Below are 19,915 nucleotides of genomic sequence, written 5' to 3'. Positions count from 1 at the left end.
AATTAGTTAGTTTATTTTATACCTAGGAGCAGAGTAGAAGATTTTCAAAGTATTCATGTATTTTCACTATATAATCAATAGAGCCCCCCTCAACACCAGGACCCTTGACCCTGGGGCCATAAAATTCATAATTATGGTAGAGGCTCTCTTGCTTATCAAAACTATGAACTTAGTTAGTGTATTTAATATCCAGGGGCAGTAAAGAAGATTTTCAAAAAAAATCATGTGTTTTCACTATATATAATAAATAGAGCCCCGCCCTAACACAAGAAGCTAAATTTGATTGAAATTGGTTCAGTGGTTTCAGAGAAGAAACTGAAAATGTTCAAATGTCAACTCACGACGAACGACGACGGACGAAAACGGATAGCAATAGGTCACCTGAGTTTACTCAGATGACCTAATTATGGTGCGTAACAACTGATCAAGACATATAAATTCCCTGTTTTTTGTCATTAGGAATACAACCCTAAAACATATGTCCGGGTCAGTGTTCAAGGGACTGTGTGATAAACTTGGGACTTCACAGGTGGTGGCCATGAGAAGAGATGTGATGGACATCAGTGATATGGTGGAAACTCGATTAGGGAGAACAAGTGGTGAGAATAGTGTGATGACGAGTGGAAGTCATAAAGAAGGATTCAGACTGGAAGGATCAGATATAGACACTATGTTTTGGCCAAACAATCACCGTGTGATCTGGGAATTATCTCAGTCTCAGTTTTACAACACACACAGACAAGCACTGATCCTCTGTGACTGTTCTGAAAGTCCACCAGGATACACTTTGCTAAATTTACTGTCACTAAGCATGGACAGACATGTCCAGAGGGCTTGTATTAGAATGAATAACAAATATTACATATCGAGTTCGGAATACAGAAAGATTTGGTGTTCATACCTATCTGACTCCGTTCCACATGGACCCTGTGTCAGTGGGGTTTATTTTTGGGAAAAGGAATATGATTCTTCAGGTGAAATAGAGTATGATTTGGCCAAATGTTTTGCTTGTGACTTTTGGCCTCCACCTGCTGCGTCCTGGAAAGACAGATGTCACTTGTGGCCCAAGTCTCATATTGTTTCCGAGATAGTAAAAAATGGATGTCACCTTGTAGCAATAGGACATACATCAGGACATCATGTGCACAATGAATGGAGAATTTCTTTCTCTCTAGCAGAACATAAACTTGTGCGTGCTATGAATCACTGTCAATTCTTAACTTATGGCTTGCTGAAATTGTTCTTAAAAGAAATAATTAACAATGATAATGCCATAAGTACTGGTGACAAATTACTGTGTTCCTACCATATGAAGACAGCTGTTTTCTGGGTGGCACAACGAAATACAATACCTCACTGGTGTCCACAAAATCTCCTGGAGTGTTTCTGGGTCTGCTTTAAACTCATCCTCAAGTGGGTGTATGAGGGAGTCTGTCCTAACTTCTTCATTCCACAAAACAACATGTTTCTGAGTAAAGTCCATGGTGAAGCACAGCTTCAGCTATTTATAAGACTGTATGGATTGTATGAGAAAGGTTTAGCATTCCTTCTAAATAGTCCCTCCATTAGGTCTTGCATTATAAATGTCCTTCACAACCCCCATCTCTCCATCTGTACAGATGAACATACTCTGATTTCTGAGACTGAGTTTGATATTCAACTATTAGGGGAGTTAGACACACATGACGCAATTTCACTTTACATACCAAACCTAAAATATTGTATGAAGTTCCTACATATAATAGAACAGATGATGGGTTCACCCCGCCTGACACAGTACCAAGTCTTGATGCTGCAGAAATTTACAACATCTGTCCTTCAGCAAACTGTTTTTATAATAGACAGGGAAACTTACATACATAAAAACAAACTTAGGTATAGAGCTAACAAAATCTCCTGTTACATGCTGAAATTAGCGGCTAAGTTTGGTTGTATTTCTGACATGATGTACATAGCAATGTATTATTATAAGACACTTAGATTCATGGAAGCTTTATCTATTATAGAGATAATCAAGGCCAAGTTAACACAGCCTTATGTTATTCATAGATATGTAGATACAGAGTTGTATACTGAGGCTGTAGGGGGACAGTCCTGGTCTACAAAGATGAGACAGGCTGTAGCAGGGGATATCATACTTTACAATGGAATCCATAACATCACTGAACTGATACCTGAACAACAGTCTGCTCCACAGAGACACTGGAATTATTTATTTGTACCACCCTTTGTACTGTTATACATGCTAGAGATCTTGTGCTACAGACATGTAGACACACGGAGAGTACAAACAGCTCTAGATGATCTACAGACCCTAGTCCACGATGATCAGGGACAGTTTACACCTTTACTCTCCAGAGACATATCGTGGCAGATTCTGGGGATCTGTCAGCAGGTGACAGGGAACCTCCAGGCTGCTCTAGACTCATACCAACAATCTCTCAGACAAAGACCATTTCACAAAATACAGACAGCTACAGAAATGAGAATTCAGAGAACTTCACACTAAGATGTCTAGATTAGTAAAATAAATGAGACATTTTTGTAGAATCCTATCTGGTACAATTATCAATTTGAAATTTTCTTCTTCATTTTGTAAATGTCCATTTAATTGAATATAAAATCACAAAACATTTTAAAAATTTAAAGAAGTTTAGCACATCCTTGTGTAAATATAGAAGATGAAATACACTTCCAGAAATCTGAATGTTACATTGTCATTTTTTTTATTCATATCCACTGAAAAATGTGAACTTGAATGCATCTGTTGTGTAAAACAGATTTTGATTGATTGGCTAAAGCACTGGTGTTTGAGGCATTAGGGAGAGTTAAAGTTTTTGAAATCACAATAGTTCAAAAAATAATAATGGTCACAAAAATGCTGATTACACAAAACAAATATTGCAAAATACTGATTTATAGTTTTTAAGCTTCGTCAGTTTACATTGGTTTTGATCGGTAATAATATTTATTTTCATTCAGTAATTGTTGAGAAGACTCATTGCATATAATAATTTGAAAATAGCATGCCTAAAAACAAAAGTGCATTTTGTTCAAATTTAAATTGATCTTGATTAACTATTTTTTTTTTATTAATCTATTTTTTTACATGTTGATTTTGTAAGTAATTTCCCATTTCGCATTTCAGAGTATCAAATACAAGTAAGTTATGATTTTCTATATCAAATATATCTAATTCATCTGTATCAATACAAAAGGATAAATTCTTTCTATAATTCTATAATGTTCTTCATTGCATCAAAATTCTTTAATGATTGTAAATGAATAAAAATATTCTTAATTGATTATTACTTAATACAAATTCTTTATTGGCTATATCTTAATGAAAAAAAAATTCCTTAATTATTATAAATTAATCACAATTCGTAAATGATTTTAAGTTAATCATATTTTTGATTAATCATAACTCCATCAAAATTTTCAATTTATTATAATTGAACCAATGTGCCCATTCTCAGTACGGATTATTCTGACCACTACCTGTCCTTAAACATATTTTCCCGGAAATTCCAAAGCTTACAAAACCGCCCTGTTACCAAAATAGCAAGAAAACATTGTATTTTTAAGGGTATTTTTCATTTGTAACAAGATGCAAAAATATTAGAAATTATTTCAACGCTTATGTTATCGTAGGATATGGAGCCAAGTTAATTTTTTTATAAACAGATGACAACAAAATGTGATTTTCAACATATTTTATGGTGATTTCATTTTTAACAATATCCAGATTGCAAAAAGTCTTTAGTTAGATTTTGCAGCTTCCCCTTTCTTAAAGATCCCCCTTCGTTACCTTTGACTGAAATCAAAAATCATCTCCGTGCGTTCTTTACACGACTTTTTTCCAAATTATGATTTTCATACAATAACAGTTATCAAATAATAACGCGTACACTAAGTGTCAGTATTCATAAATGCATATTTTTTGTCAATCGACGTAGTGAAATTTGTGAATACTGATAATAAATCCGAAGTATTTGATCATGGTAGATGGTTTAGCCTGACAAACTTCTGATGTATATGTATCAGTATCTTAGATATCATATTGTTCCGTATGATAGAGCATTTGTGGGGCTGTCTCAATTCTCTTCTCAGACACTATATGGCCGACATACTTTAATTTTTCTTGAGAGAAAGTTTTACAATACAGTAATGCTGTCTTCCATAGTTTGTTGATCACAGGCTGTAATATCTCTATTATGTTCCTCAAATGTTTTGAGAAAATTATTTAAACATTTAAAAATATAAAACAAATAGTTATTTTTAGGTACAGTTCTCCCAAACACTATTCCATCAACCTCTGGTAGGTAGCGGGTGCGTTGAACAAACCAAAAGGCATTCTGTCAAACTCATTAAATCATAAAGCCCCTACAGTAAAAGCTGTGTTTTTTTTTCATTTAATCTCAACCTGGTGGTATCCAGACTTGACATCCTAAGGGATTTATTTCCAATCAGGTTCTTCAAACTTTCTTCAAACGTTTTCCCCTATTCTAGGCAACGCATATGCGCGGTCCTTCTTAGTAATTCTGTTTATTGTCCACAGACACTCTCAACTCGACGTTCTTTTTTTTAACCGGTACGATGTTGGTAGAATAGGGGGAATATCGATGGTCGTATTATACCTGCATCTAAAAGTTGTTTTAGATGATCTCTTTCCTCTTTAATTATGATTGATAGAGAATCTCTGCTTCGGTAGTCATATGTGATGGAAGGTTGGTGTCACATCTACCTCTGATATTGTGCTCAAGTTGTTGGTCTGTTAAATAATAGCAATTGTTTAATTATATGGAAACATCTTGTCCTCAAACCTTTAAAGCCTTAAATATTCACTGCACGCGTTGTATTGGCTGGAATGAATACACGTTCCCTATGATCTTATAACAGCAGGTCTTTTATAATGTTTCCTTAAGAATCTCTCCCTAAAACAAATACATCTAAATATGAGGTTCCAAATTGTCTGACGTTCTGCTCGCTGTAGAATATATCATCAAATTCTGTTTAAGCATCTTCTATTAAGGCTCTAATGATTTGTTCACAGTAAAATTGGCACTGACAAATAATAGTCTGTGTCATCAACATTCAGGAAAAGTAGAATAGAAATATTGTCATCTGTTTTGAATAGGTTTTTCAGCAATATGTCCTTCATAAAAACTTTTTACCATTATAGAAACTGTTGAACCCGTGTCCAATAGTGCATGTGTTTTTACACCTTCAATCTTAAATGAAACTTAGCTGGCACTCCTTCCAAATTGTGACGCTATTGAATAATCGATCAGACCTACCGTATAACGGGTTTTCTTGGCGAGTGTAAATTTTGGCATTTTACTTGCTCAAAGGTATGCCATTAATTTTGGCGTCATTTATTTTAGCAGATACAGTGACTCATCTCTTTGCAGTTGAACACTTAGAAGAGTACTGACTATTTCAGCGATTGAAATTTTAGCGGACTACCATCGCCAAGATCAGCCAAATTTAGCACCCTGCTAAAATAACCCGCTATACGGTATCTCCCGCGTCTCGTCATAGTTAGCCTCCTCATTTTAAAGTTCTCCTTTTATGGTGCAAGCGTACACGACATCCATATTTGACATGTCCTTCTTGTCCACAACTTAAGCAAATTACAGGACCTCTTCGTGCACGAAATTTTGGTGACCTCATCCTATTATAAGTTGATCTTAAACTTTTGAAGGAAGACCCACATAGCAAAAACCAGCTTAATATCTGCAAACAAGGTCAAGTGTGGAAAACGAATAAAAATCCGGCTTCTTTTCCTTAAAACTTTTAAATGGCCAAAACTCTATAAAAAATAGGAAAATAATTATTCATCAAGATATCCAGTTTAAAACCGAACTAAATGATACCTCGCCTCCCATATGGAAAGAAAGGCAGTATCCATGGTTTGCTTTGAGAAACCCATAATATGTGTCGAATCAGAAAGTAAAATAGGAGGTGCACATTGACAATAAGTGATAAAGATTCTGTGAAAGTTTCATCAAATTTCATTCAGTGGTATGAGAGGAGTTGTGAATAAGAGATTGGTACCCCAAAGCGTAACGTACAAACAGACGTGTGGACGGACATACCAATTACTGTATACTCTCCCGCTTTTCAAGCGGGGGAGGGGGTATGATAAATTTGCCATATTTTTCCACCTAATGTTCGTTTGCGTTCTTTAACTAAGCAACGTATCAAATGGCTCTTCGGTTTATTAAAAACAAAATTTACGAAGGGCACGAAATGCACATTAAAGATAAGCAAATTAAACAATTACATGTATAATGATGGAAAATTAGATAATGTAAATATAAGCATTGGATTCATATTTTTGGATATCATCGGTCATACAACACACCTGGCAGTGCCGACAAATTATTATACCGCGCTATTTATTCAATTTATCGGCAAGGCCACGACCGACGATATCCAAATATATGAATTCAATGATTAACACAAAACAGAAGACGAATGACGAAAGATGAAAACAGATATACAAGGTCACCTGAGTGACATAAAATCAAGAGGATTCGTTATGCATAAAAAGAAGCATAATGTTTATGATTTCTTTTTATCCAAAACTTTTCAGGCATAGGGTGTAGAGTTGGGAATGTCTGTCTTATGATTATTTATATAAACAATATAATTTTATATAAACAAATTCCGAAATTTTAAGCAAGTTAAAGATTAACACACATGTTTTCCCAAAAACAAGATCAACAACATATGGGTTGAAGTCTTTTAGATATGAGTCCGCCAAACTTTGGAATTCTTTACCACAATCTTTTGAAAATATTACTTTTAAACAGATCAAATCAAATATAAATAGTTAGTACGGAAATTGTTGTAATTGCTGTGCTTGTCGCTAATTTTATTTGTAGAAACTGGTAAAGAGGGTTTAATTTATTTTCAGATGTTGGTCTAAATGTGATGAATACTATATCATTGTAAAGCACCACGGAGTAATACTGATATTTTAGTAGTGTGATGTAAAATTTTAAAAGATGTTTCTTGTTTATTATAATTACATGTATATGATTGTTGTATTTTATGTAATATTAATATGTAGTCGGAAAATAGCTCTTCACAGCTAATGTTTATTGTTTGATATACCCGACTTTAAATAAATATTATCTTATCTTATCTTACAATTATAATAGTCATTATAAAATGAAAGTGGATTTAGTGGGTTTTCCTGTACTATTTATATATAGCAATTGATACTTTTCATATCGTTACCTGTAAAAATGGACCCCATTAGCACGTCACCAATGTAAGTTTTAATGTATATTGTACTTTAAGTATTTACATTGTCTGTATCAGTGAACAATGTGATAACTTTATGTACAATTAGCAGATCTGTTTTCAACTTCTTGTTCTTTGAAAATTTCACAGGCGTCAACAAATTGAAAGTGGGGTGACTAGTTTAAGTATGTTTGTGTGTGTGTGGCGGGGGGGGGGGGGGCTTAGCCAACAAAAAAAGTTAACCCCAATTTTCATTCCCTATATTAGGTCTATCTTTGCAATAAACCAAGGAGGGTGCAGCCCCCCTAACCCCCATTTCGACGCCTATGAATTTATTATAAATTGAAAACCAATCATGCATGAGGTCCATGTTAAACGTAATTTACATCAACTTTGAAAGAAATAAGAATTTCGAAAGCTTAGAAGGCTAAGAACAAGATATAAATAACTTTAATATTTAATCATCGAAATTATGTAAATATTGAATAATTTACTAAAATAGCAATTATATATGGTGTATACCAGTATCATATACAATTTATCAAAAAAAAATAAAATCTTCGTTATTCGTCTTTAGAAAGGCAGTCCTAAAACGTATGTCTGAATCAGTGTTCATGGGACTGTGTGATAAACTTGGGACTTCACAGCTGGTGGCCATGAGGAGAGATGTGATGGACATCAGGGATGCAGTGCTAGATCATGTGACAACAAGCGATGATGACAGTCTGATGGTCAGCGGAAGTTACAGAGAAGGATTCAGACTGAAAGGATCAGATAGGGACTTTATGATGTGGTCACAAAAACACCGTGTGATCTGGGACTTATCTCAATCTCAGTATTACAACACACACAGGCATACACTGATCCTCTGTGACTGTTCTGATAGTCCACAAGGATACACATTGTTATATTTACTGTCACCAAGCAGGAATCAAAACATCCAAAGAACTTGTTTTAGAGAAAATAACAGGCTTTACATATCTAGTTCAAAATACGGAAAGACTTGGAGTTCTGCAGTTTTTCCTGACCCCACTCCACATGGACCCTGTGTCAGTGTAGTTTTGTCAGAGGACACGCTAGAACTTGATTGTGCCCTCTGTTTTGTTAGTGACTTTTGGCCTTGTCCCTCCTCATGGGTAGACAGGTGCCAGTCATGGCCCCAGCCTCATGTTGTTGATGATCTAGTCACAAATGGGTGTCACTTTGTAGCAATAGGACATACACTAGGACACTATGTGCACAATGAATGGAGAATTTCTTTCTCTCTTGCAGAACACAAACTTGTGTGTGCTATGAATCACTGTCAATTCTTAACTTACGGCTTGCTTAAATTATTCTTAAGAGAAATAATTAACAATGGACTAGGTGATGATGATGATAAATTACTGTGTTCCTATCACATGAAGACAGCAGTTTTCTGGGTAATTCAACAGAATACATTACAACACTGGTGTCCACAAACTCTCCTGGAGTGTTTCTGGGTCTGCTTTAAGCTCATCCTTAAGTGGGTGTACGAGGGGGTCTGTCCAAACTTTTTCATTCCCCAAAATAACATGTTTCTGAGTAAAGTCCATGGTGAAGCGCAACATCAGCTATTTATAAGACTGTATGGGTTGTCTGAGAAAGGTTTAGCATTCCTGCTACATAGTCCCTCCATTAGGTCTTGCATTATAAATGTCCTCCATAACCCCCACCTGTCCATCTGTACAGACGAACATACTCTGATTTCTGAGGCAAAGTTTGATAGAGAGCTCTTTCAACATGTTCAAGAGATTTACGCATATGACTCACTTTACATACCAAACCTAGAAATCTGTATGAGGTCTCTACATACAATAGAACAGATGAAAGGCTTACCCCTCCTTACACAGTATCAAGCTGTGATGCTACAGAAACTTACAGCGGCAGTCCTTCAGAAAGCAGCTCTTTTGTTACACATGGAAACTTACACACATAAAAACAAACTGAGGTATAGAGCTGACAAAATCTCCTGCCACATGCTGAAATTAGCGGCTAAGTAGTGGCGGATCCAGAGGGGGGGTTACGGGGGTTGCAACCCCCCCTTTGGATTTGCAAAAAAGAAAGAGAAATAAGAAAGTTCCAATTTTTTGTTGTGTTTTTACCATAGAAAATATAAGTTCAAAGGCTAATGTTGTAATATATAAAGAAATTCGGTTGTAAAAACAAAATAAAACCCCATCCCTTTACAAAATAGGACTTTCAGGTTCGGAGATTTATTTTCCTTTCTTTTTCAAAAACTTTCTGGTAATGTATACAAGTACTTTTCCCCAGTTTGATCAACGTCCCACTTTCAAAAACCATACTCCACCCTATATCTATCTTCTATTGAGTTATTTAACTATATGTATGTGTACAACGTACGTGTTTAGCTCTTTTCGCCTTCAACCCCCCCTTTTGAAAAATACTTCAACCCCCGCTTTGAAAAATTTCTGGATCCGCGCCTGCTGAGTTTGGTTGTATTTCTGATATGCTATACATAGCCATGTATTTTTATAAGACACTTAGATACATGGAAGCTTTAACAATTATAGAGATGAGCAAGGTCAAGTTAGCAAAGCCATATGTGATATATATTGGTAATGTAGATTCAGAGATGTATACTAAGGCTGTAGGGGGACATTCCTGGTCTACAAAGATGAGACAGGCTGTAGCTTGCAATATCCTGCTTGAAAATAAAATTCATTACATCAATGAGTTATTACCAGAACAAATGTCTAGTTTACAGGACAATTTGTCAGTATTATGTATCCCACAATTTATTCTGTTATACATGCTAGAGATCTTTTGCTACAGACATGTAGACACAAGGAGAGTACAAACAGCTCTAGATGATCTACACACCCTAGTTTACTATGATCAGGGACAGATTATACCTTTACTATCCAGAGACATATCGTGGCAGATTCTGGGGATCTGTCAACAGGTGACAGGGAACCTCCAGGCTGCACTATACTCATTCCAACAATCTCTTAGGCAAAAACCACACCACAAAATACACACAGCTACAGAAATGAGAATACAGGGAACTTGTCACTAAGATGTCTAGATTAGTGAAAGAAATGAAATATTTGTAGAATCCTATCTGGTAGTACTTATAATGTGAATATTTCTTCTCTACAATATTTTCTGAATGACCATTATTTAATTTATTTAAAGCTCACATATCATTTAGAAATAAAGAAGTTTGGCAAACCCTTGTGTGTGTATATAGAAGACAAAATACACTTCCAGAGATCTGAGTGTCACATTGTCATTTTTTGTTCATATTTGTTTAAATGTGAACTCTAATGCAACTGTTTTTGTAAAACACTTTTTGATTTGCTAATGCACTGGTATTTGAGGCATTAAGAAGAGGGAAAGCTTTTCATAGATCAATCTTATAACATTACACTCAATGGTGTACTAGTATTTGATTTACAAAAATTCAACTTTGTATTTACGAATGTGAATTCTGATTAAACAGTCACAAACATCCATTTTACTGGCTCCACCTACACGTCGCTGGTAATACTTACAACATACATAATCTGTTGGTAATTTTTGAAGAATCAGCTTTCATTAAAATTAAGCCTCGGATTCTTTAGATAAACAAACTAATTCAGTCAGAGAATTTGTGTCCCACTGAAGGAAAAAAATATGCATTAATCAGGGGAGGGGGACAAAGGGGCACTTTTCGAAAGGCAGGAGGAATCAAAGTGAATTATGATATCAACTTTAATTGCAATAACACTTTAGCTTCTTGAGTTATTGTCCAGAAATAAAAGTAATACTCACACACAGAATGTATGAGTTTATGACCTTGACCTTTGACTTCCTGACCTCAAAATCAATATGGATCTTTTTTATGCCATAGGGAGTGTGGTATAAAATGTCATTGCAAAAGCTAAAAGGCAACTCCAGATGTCACAAGGAAACAAAAGTGTTAACCGTTTGACCTCAAAACCGATAGGCATCTTCCCTATGCCATTGCGAGTGGTTGTGACTTTTAAAGGGGGGGATAATAAAAAAATATCAATACGATTTTGTAAAGTTGCATGTTTCTCATCTATATTTTACATTATCCAAAAAATCAAATTATAAACTATAAATTCTGTAGGAAAACCCATTTTCGCAAACTAACACAATATATGCAGTTGGGTAGGACAGATTTTTTTTGAAAATGCAGTTGGTTATGTTGGGTTGAAAACAGAAACATGTTTTAATAAAATCGATATTTTCACATTTGATATAAAACAATGAAAATGTTTTTAACAAGATACCCATGGGCTTTAAAGGTCACCAGAGCACCAAGTAGCAACGATTGAATTTGAATCATGTTTAAACCAAGGCCATTATAATAAGGATTTTGAAAGAAGTGCCTTTGCTCATCATAACTATACGCCAATTACTTAATACTCAATAAGAAGAGTAAGGGAACAATTATTGTTTTCACTAATAAGTAATAACCAGTAATCCCCTACCCCACAGGAATCTTGGCCAAACATTTCACAAATTTGGAAGAGACACCCTTGCTCATCATAAATGTTTGATTACACAAAGGAGCAGATGTCAAAGCATCAATTCATTTTTAGTATATAATTAGAAACCCCCTCTATGGTACCCCTGATCATGCCGTCTTGGAATTCACAATTCTGGAAGAGGCAGCCTTGCTCATCATAACTACATGTAGTTCATCTGCTTAATACCATGGTGCAGATGTGAAAATTTCACCCATAGATTGCTTTGTGCAAAAATTGGTTTAGACTGAGTTAATGCAGAGAAGAAGCTGAAAATGTACAAATCTTAGCGCACGTCATGACAACGGATGACAATGAATAGTAAATGGTCACCTGAGTGGCTCAGGTGACCTAAAATATGCAGGAAAACTAAATGGGAAAGAAAGACGATGAGGAAACCAACGCAGCTTCCCCTTTAGTTTTATCAGTAGGGGACTAAAACATGAAGCATGGAAACTTATTTCTTAGTAGTCTATAGTGCAAAATCAATCATAATCTGGCTTAGAGAAAAAAAGTTTTGTATTGCAATGTGTATTGTTGTATACATACAAATGGTTGTGGTGTGGGAAAGTTTGCTTCAACTCTGGTACTTGGAGAAACCTTGTGTCCTTATCTACCCAAGAGGAAAACCTTGTACATACAAACACTCAAATATTATCTCATGATTTATGTTGAAAAAATTTATTTTACTAAAATATTTTCACAATAATTTACATATTGAAAAATACTGAATAAAACAAAATATTATGACTTTTAACTACAAAAAATATCAGTGATGATGCATGAAAAAAATCTTGCACAACCTTATAGAAAAGATAAGTCTTTGATATGTTTATACATGTATACGGGAATGTAACTTAGTGAATATCTAAACAAAACGATGTGGGATTTCTACTGAAAAAAATAATACCACAACCATAATGTGATGTATAGAAATTGGTCAAGATGTACAAAATTGTACAAAATTAGGCAATGGATTTTTTAAATGAGTGACATGCAGATTAAATCTAATACACTTGTGTAAATAGCTTACTTTCAAACATGTAATAAATTTTCATCAAATACACTACACTCTACCTGCAAGAATTTGTGATTTTAAAAAAATACATTCATTTTTTTCTCTCAGACTCATACAAGACAATGAATGATAAACATTTTACATAGGCTAGCACTGATAAATTATATACAAAAGATAAAAGACAATACATGATTATCACAGTATGTTTACAGTGTTACCATGACGATGACCCACACACAACTGTGACCTTTTACACATGACCCCAGTGACCTCCAAATTAGTGTCAAATTTAAGAGACAGTTTGACTGATTAACACAAGAATACAGATAACTCAGCCATTTATAATGGACTGTACAACACAATATAAAAATGCTATAAAATGTTTAAAGATGTCAAGAGTTTGATCTGTATTAGAATCTCATGATTAATGTATAAATGGTTACAATATCAAATGAGTATTTTATACCTAAACGCAAAAGTGCATATTGTTCAAATTTAAATCAAACTTGATTTACCATGTTTAATCAATCTAATTTTTTTAATATATGTTGATTTTGTAGGTAATTCCTGATTTAGTATAAATTTCAGAGTATTAAATACATGTAAGTCATGATTTTTCTATATTAATATAACTAATTCATGTATATCAATACAAAAGAATAAATTCTATATATATAATTCTTAATAATTATATTGAGTGAATCAAAATTCTTCAATAATTATAAGCGAATCAAAATTCTTAATTAATTATAACTTTATGAATGTTTTTATGATTTTAAGTGAATCAAAATTCTTAATTGATTATAAGTAAACTTTATTAAAATTCTTATATGATTTTAAATCAATAAAAATTCTTAATTGATCATTACTTCCTCAAATATCTAAATCGATTTTAATTGCATCAGAGTGTCTTAATTGATTATAACTGCATCAATGTGCCAATTCTTAGTACAGGTAATTCTGACCACTACCAATCCTCAAGATAACATTAAATAGTTTCCTTTCTCACCATTTACAGTTTGATAACATATTGACATTTTTCATTTTTCCTGCATAGTTTTAAAATTTCCCCTAGCCTAATCAGTCTGAATCGTCCTCATAATTATTGTACATGTCCGCTAACTTGGAGAATTTTGGTCCCCACTCGTTGAGGAAGTCGTAATCCTGGTCTCCTCCGGAAGATGTCGTGTTTAGAGAACTCAGTGAGCCAGCATCACTTCCCTCCCCCTCGTACTCAAAGTCGTGCAGCGTGTCGTGGGGCGGGGCGTCAGGATCGTTGTTTGTATCGTCAAGGCGATCCGTGATAAAGTCCCCTACCGTACCTCCTGGTGGCCCAGCTGTGTAAACAAACAGAGGAATTATAGACTCAGCTAGTACGTCATCATACAATACAGGATTACAATATGTTGTCAAATATTCCTGTACCTGTACACAAATTAGCGAACTTCATACTTTAGCAGCTTTGGTGCAAATATAGAATTCTTGAAAAAATACCTTTAGTGCTTTATTTCTAAATGTATTATATGACGTGTTTGTGTCAAGTGCTTTAATTCATGAATATACCAACAATTCAATACCAAGTGATTGCAGTAAATTTTGAATATGCGAATTTATGTACATGTACAATACATTGAATAATAACAAGAATGAGCTCGTAAGTTCTACCATGTTGTATGTTGCTTTTGATAATAAATGTATGGATATGCAATATAAATATAAGATTGTTACATACAGTTAATTCTCGATAAACCGCCACCTTTTGTAATTAAGAAATCATGGCGGTATAACGAATTTGGCGATGATTTGAATTTCCCATATTTTAGGAAACAAGAAGTAGAGTTACCGTTCTTAGAAATACTATAAAGCGTTTCTATTCTTATAATTACAATTACATGTATGCACAACTTATTTCTAAATTTTAAAATACTTCAAGTAATTTTTTATGTACAATTTGTTTAAAACAAAATGTGCAGTTATGAAATAAAGACATGTACATGTGGATTTATGTACATGTAAATCGGAACGTCTGATATTGAAAAAAAAACATGCTGGGTCGATCGTCGTGATATATTGCTGACCGTACGTTAAATAGTTTCTTGAATAAATTTATTGTTTATGGCATCATTGTTCGTGAAACGTTTACAATTTATACCGTATAATCATTTTAAGCAAACTTGGCATTGTTTAAAGCAGAGATCATCAAAATAATAGCGTATTCAGCGTACTTTCACAACTACCGCTTTCGTGGCGAAGCCGTGACTAAATGATTTTTTAAACAAAACGACAGAACAAAATCATTGTAACAGTTCATATTAAAATTGTTTGTTCATTTAATTCTAATTTAATTTTTTAATTGCGTGTACCTTGTCTGGCTTTGCATGCTTTACAACAGGGATAGCGTCAACCAATTAGCCGCGCTTCACTGACCACACGCACCTGTGGCGGTATATCGAGATAATTGACACTTAAAAATGGACGTTTGTTTTGAAAACAGGGTGGCGGATGGCGGTATGCGAATTTGGCGTTATAAAGAGAATTTTATATAGCAGGAAAAACGTTCTTTGGAAATCATGGCGGTATTGCGAAAATGGCGATGAATCGAATGGCGATAATTCGAGAATTGACTGTACATTTAAGAGGCCTGCTGTGGGTGGCCATGATTGGTTTATCCATCCTTGTCATGTCCGCGGGTTTCCTCAGTCTATTTATATCGTATCCCTCGTGATCATCTTCACCTGTCATAGAAAAAAAATTATTTCATTGATCTGTTCAATTTTTTAACTCACAGTGTACAAAATACAATGAAAAATTTATTTTGAATAAGTATCAAAATAAACTTTCAACTGAAATATATGTATGTATTAAATAAATAATATTTAATCTGCACTTCCGTGCACGTCTCTCTTACCCGCCCCATCCTCGTCGTAATCTACGATGTTTTCGCGGATGTCGTAGTCGTCTTTTTCGTAGTTCATGATGTTCTCCTGATCTTGCGCCTTGCGGCGTCTGATGTAGTACGCCAGAATAATCGCCACAACTACAAAAGGACAAGGTGATTTTAAAGGAGTCATCATATTTATAATCAGTAATACTTATGTACAAATAATCTAAAATGCCATTTTAAAGTACCAAGACACATAGATAAATTGATTTATTTTATATTCTTTAACGTCCATCTTGAGAATTTTTCACTCATATGGAGACACCTCACATATATAAATAAAAAAAAAAACTAGTGTGGTTTTCAGTTCTCTTTAGATTATTGCAATAAAATGATAATGTCAGAACCGAAAAGTTTTAAACAAGCCCTAAATGATACAAGCAGATATTCAAACTAAGAGAGCCCCAAGTGGCTGACTCACCAATAAGCAGCAGGATCAATATAACAGCCAGGACAATGATCCAAACCGAGCTAGAAGCTTCCGTCACCACGATTGGCTCTTTGTACACGTTACACAGACGACCGCTCATCTTGGGGGGACAGTTACAGTAATAACCAAACTCTGTGTTATCTTTATCTGACACACAGGTGGCCAGGTGGTGGCACGGAGAATTCTGACAGTAGTCTATAAATACACACTTTCCGCCTATCTCCTGGTGGTGAGGGGGGCACCTGTTAAAGGGAGGTAATATAGTATAGATTTATAAGGACTCGCCTGAAAAAAAAAAAAAAAAAAACAAATCTGAATCAATATAATCTAAATGACTGATAAAATTACTTACACACACTTATGCATGCCCCATAGAGGTATACAGATTTTTCCGTTCATTCCACATATATTTCCCGCGCAGTCATCACGCGTACAGTTGTTCGTTGTTTGTGCCTCGGCCACCATCTTGATGTCGTTATTCTGGCTATTCTCTGTGGCAGTCATCGGGAACCATTTCATGTCCATACGGATGTCATTCAGACAGGCTGAAATGTCCAGAACACAGAAGTTGAATACGAAATATTATATACTATAATAAGTATTAATAAGTATAAAAATGATCCTTTCAATTCCAATTTTGCTAGACACCCCCCCCCCCCCCTCCACACCACTTACAGTTTTCTAGATCCCCAAACACTTACAGTTTTCTAGATCTCCAAAACACATACAGTTTTAAAGATCCCCTCCCAACACTTATAGCTCTCTTGATCCCCCAATACTTAAGTTTGATAAATCCCCTAACACTTACAGTTTTCTAGATCCCCCATTACTTACAGTTTTCTAGGTCTTTAGAATTGGTCTGGTCAATGGTCTTAGAGTGTTCGTAGCTGACCTCTGCCCCAGCGTATATCTGATTCTGTTTAACGGTCAGTTCCTGGTATTTAGAGTCCACACTCGTCTCGACAAACATTGGACCTTCACCCCCGTCCTGTGATAAAACAATGCTTCGTCCTCGACGCTGGAAGTAAAGTGTGTGCCAATATCCATCTGCTGCCGTGACATTAACCATCTGAAGGACTTTGTTTCCATCTCCCAGATTGTATAGAACTTGTATCACATTATCTACAATCTGTAATGAAAGGACACAAAATTCTATAGCCTTTCAGTAAAGAAACTCTTAATAGTAATAGAATTTTGGGGCAAAATATTTTGGGAATTTTTTATCTTTATAACAAGAATTTTCTTGCAAAAATCTTGAAATCTGCCACTGAAACTGTATTTTTCAAACATGAAATGTTAGAAATTTTAAGATGTTTTCTACAGGCCATAATACTTTACCTCGAGTTTGATGAACTCTCCGATGCCCTCGCCAGTGACGTGGAAAATCATGCCGTGTTTCTGTCGTGTCCGGTACATGAGCTGGATGTCCATTCTCCTTGTATTCAGACTGGCGTGGAACTGCTGCTGTAGAGCCCAGTCCATGTAACTCTTGGTCAGGAAAAACTTCTCTGTAGTCGCTAGAAAGGGAAGTGTTCAAATAAGTTAACACCACAGTTCATTTTCTTTGATTAATTTAGTAGCATTTTGTGTATAATCCAGAATTGAAGATAGCATTAATATTTTACATGCATGCTCTTTACTGAACACTAAAACACAATGTACCTGTCTCACAGCTGGTGCCTCGGTAGCCCGGGTTGCAGATACACCGCGTGGTTTGTGGGAGGGCCACCAGTTCACACTTCCCATTCTCCCCGCATTTCTTTGGTTGATCGACAGAACCTTGGCAGGCATTGTCCTCATCAGGACAGCTGTCATGACTTCCAGGGTAAAAGTTCTTAGTGTATAAGTTATACAACTGAAAGAAAGCAAAAGAAATCTTAAAAATAAAATCTATAACAACATTTAATCATCTAATTTCAATGGTCATGTAAAAGAAACTGTGAATTCAAATAAAATTTAATAATATTCTTCTCTTCTCAAAAATACAAATATCATTTTTCGATTTGTTTATAAAATATCTGTACTATTTCAATATATATCGTATAGATATATACGATATCTGTGATATTTCAAAGATCAATGATCTCTATCCATCATATTCTAATGATTTAAATCTGTTTATCACTGTACCTCTCCATTATGTCTCATGTTCCGTACGCAGCCTTTAAACTTCTCGTTACTGACGCCCTTGGGATAATCGGTGTCATCATACCGCCCTCCCATCTGTAGAGGTGCGTTAACATTCAGGAAGATGTTTTCACCGCGAGTCAATCCACTGCTCTCACACGGCGCTCTGTCCTGATCCTGTCCCTCAGAACTGTCCGCTGACAGACAGTGGTCTACTGTCATCGTCACAAACTAAAAAACACACAGATTGTCAGAATAACACAGACAGTGGTCTACTGTCATCGTCACAAACTACAAAACACACACAGATTGTCAGAATAACACAGACAGTGGTCTACTGTCATCGTCAAAAACTACAAAACACACACAGATTGTCAGAATAACACAGACAGTGGTCTACTGTCATCGTCACAAACTACAAAACACACACAGATTGTCAGAATAACACAGACAGTGGTCTACTGTCATCGTCACAAACTACAAAAAACACACAGATTGTCAGAATAACACAGACAGTGGTCTACTGTCATCGTCACAAACTACAAAACACACACAGATTGTCAGAATAACACAAACAGTGGTCTACTGTCATCGTCACAAACTACAAAAAACACACAGATTGTCAGAATAACACAGACAGTGGTCTACTGTCATCGTCACATACTACAAAACACACACAGATTGTCAGAATAACACAAACAGTGGTCTACTGTCATCGTCACAAACTACAAAACACAGATTGTCAGAATAACACAAACAGTGGTCTACTGTCATCGTCACAAACTACAAAACACAGATTGTCAGAATAACACAAACAGTGGTCTACTGTCATCGTCACAAACTACAAAACACACACAGATTGTCAGAATAACACAAACAGTGGTCTACTGTCATCGTCACAAACTACAAAACACAGATTGTCAGAATAACACAAACAGTGGTCTACTGTCATCGTCACAAACTACAAAACACACACAGATTGTCAGAATAACACAGACAGTGGTCTACTGTCATTGTCACATACTACAAAACACACACAGATTGTCAGAATAACACAAACAGTGGTCTACTGTCATCGTCACAAACTACAAAACACAGATTGTCAGAATAATACAAACAGTGGTCTACTGTCATCGTCACAAACTACAAAACACAGATTGTCAGAATAACACAAACAGTGGTCTACTGTCATCGTCACAAACTACAAGACACACAGATTGTCAAAATAACACAAACAGTGGTCTACTGTCATCGTCAAAAACTACAAAACACAGATTGTCAGAATAACACAAACAGTGGTCTACTGTCATCGTCACAAACTACAAGACACACAGATTGTCAGAATAACACAAACAGTGGTCTACTGTCATCGTCACAAACTACAAGACACACAGATTGTCAAAATAACACAAACAGTGGTCTACTGTCATCGTCACAAACTACAAAACACAGATTGTCAGAATAACACAAACAGTGGTCTACTGTCATCGTCACAAACTACAAGACACACAGATTGTCAAAATAACACAAACAGTGGTCTACTGTCATCGTCAAAAACTAAAAAACACAGATTGTCAGAATAACACAAACAGTGGTCTTCTGTCAATGTCACATACTACAAAACA

General features: G+C 35.3%; 3 protein-coding genes across 3 annotated transcripts; 2 read left to right on the top strand and 1 right to left on the bottom strand.

Moving 5' to 3' along the window:
* The first annotated feature begins 816 nt into the window (after nt 1-816).
* Nucleotides 817-2,556, top strand: LOC134269559 (uncharacterized). The gene has a single exon (XM_062751761.1). It carries the CDS (start codon nt 845-847, stop codon nt 2,507-2,509), a length of 1,665 nt encoding a protein of 554 aa, XP_062607745.1. The 5' UTR covers nt 817-844; the 3' UTR covers nt 2,510-2,556.
* A 4,693-nt stretch (nt 2,557-7,249) lies between these two features.
* Nucleotides 7,250-10,486, top strand: LOC134269558 (uncharacterized). Its single transcript, XM_062751760.1, has 3 exons — nt 7,250-7,285; nt 7,835-9,273; nt 9,726-10,486. Exons 1-3 carry the CDS (start codon nt 7,260-7,262, stop codon nt 10,313-10,315), a joined length of 2,055 nt encoding a protein of 684 aa, XP_062607744.1. The 5' UTR covers nt 7,250-7,259; the 3' UTR covers nt 10,316-10,486.
* A 3,007-nt stretch (nt 10,487-13,493) lies between these two features.
* Nucleotides 13,494-18,521, bottom strand: LOC134269561 (neural-cadherin-like; the record flags this gene model as incomplete). The annotated part of the gene is made up of 9 exons (XM_062751762.1): nt 13,494-14,129; nt 15,423-15,527; nt 15,701-15,829; nt 16,155-16,405; nt 16,516-16,708; nt 16,998-17,292; nt 17,502-17,680; nt 17,826-18,018; nt 18,294-18,521. Coding segments are annotated over 9 exons (1,830 nt in total), but the record flags the coding sequence as incomplete, so codon positions are not given.
* Between the last annotated feature and the right edge of the window lie 1,394 nt (nt 18,522-19,915).

Source organism: Saccostrea cucullata, unplaced genomic scaffold (genome assembly GCF_032062105.1).
Source record: "Saccostrea cucullata isolate Sc308-1 unplaced genomic scaffold, CSIRO_AGI_Scuc_v1 ctg20559, whole genome shotgun sequence".
Lineage (NCBI taxonomy): Eukaryota > Metazoa > Mollusca > Bivalvia > Ostreida > Ostreidae > Saccostrea > Saccostrea cuccullata.
Note: the sequence above shows the minus strand (reverse complement) of the source record. Positions and strands in the feature narration are given on the sequence as shown.

Coding starts and splice junctions, on each gene's coding strand:
- LOC134269559 (XM_062751761.1), top strand. CDS start 845: ATGAATAACAAATATTACATATCGAGTTCGGAATACAGAAAGATTTGG.
- LOC134269558 (XM_062751760.1), top strand. CDS start 7,260: ATGGACCCCATTAGCACGTCACCAAT. Junction 7,286..7,834: donor CCCATTAGCACGTCACCAAT/GTAAGTTTTAAT, acceptor ATTCGTCTTTAG/AAAGGCAGTCCTAAAACGTA. Junction 9,274..9,725: donor CATGCTGAAATTAGCGGCTA/AGTAGTGGCGGA, acceptor CCGCGCCTGCTG/AGTTTGGTTGTATTTCTGAT.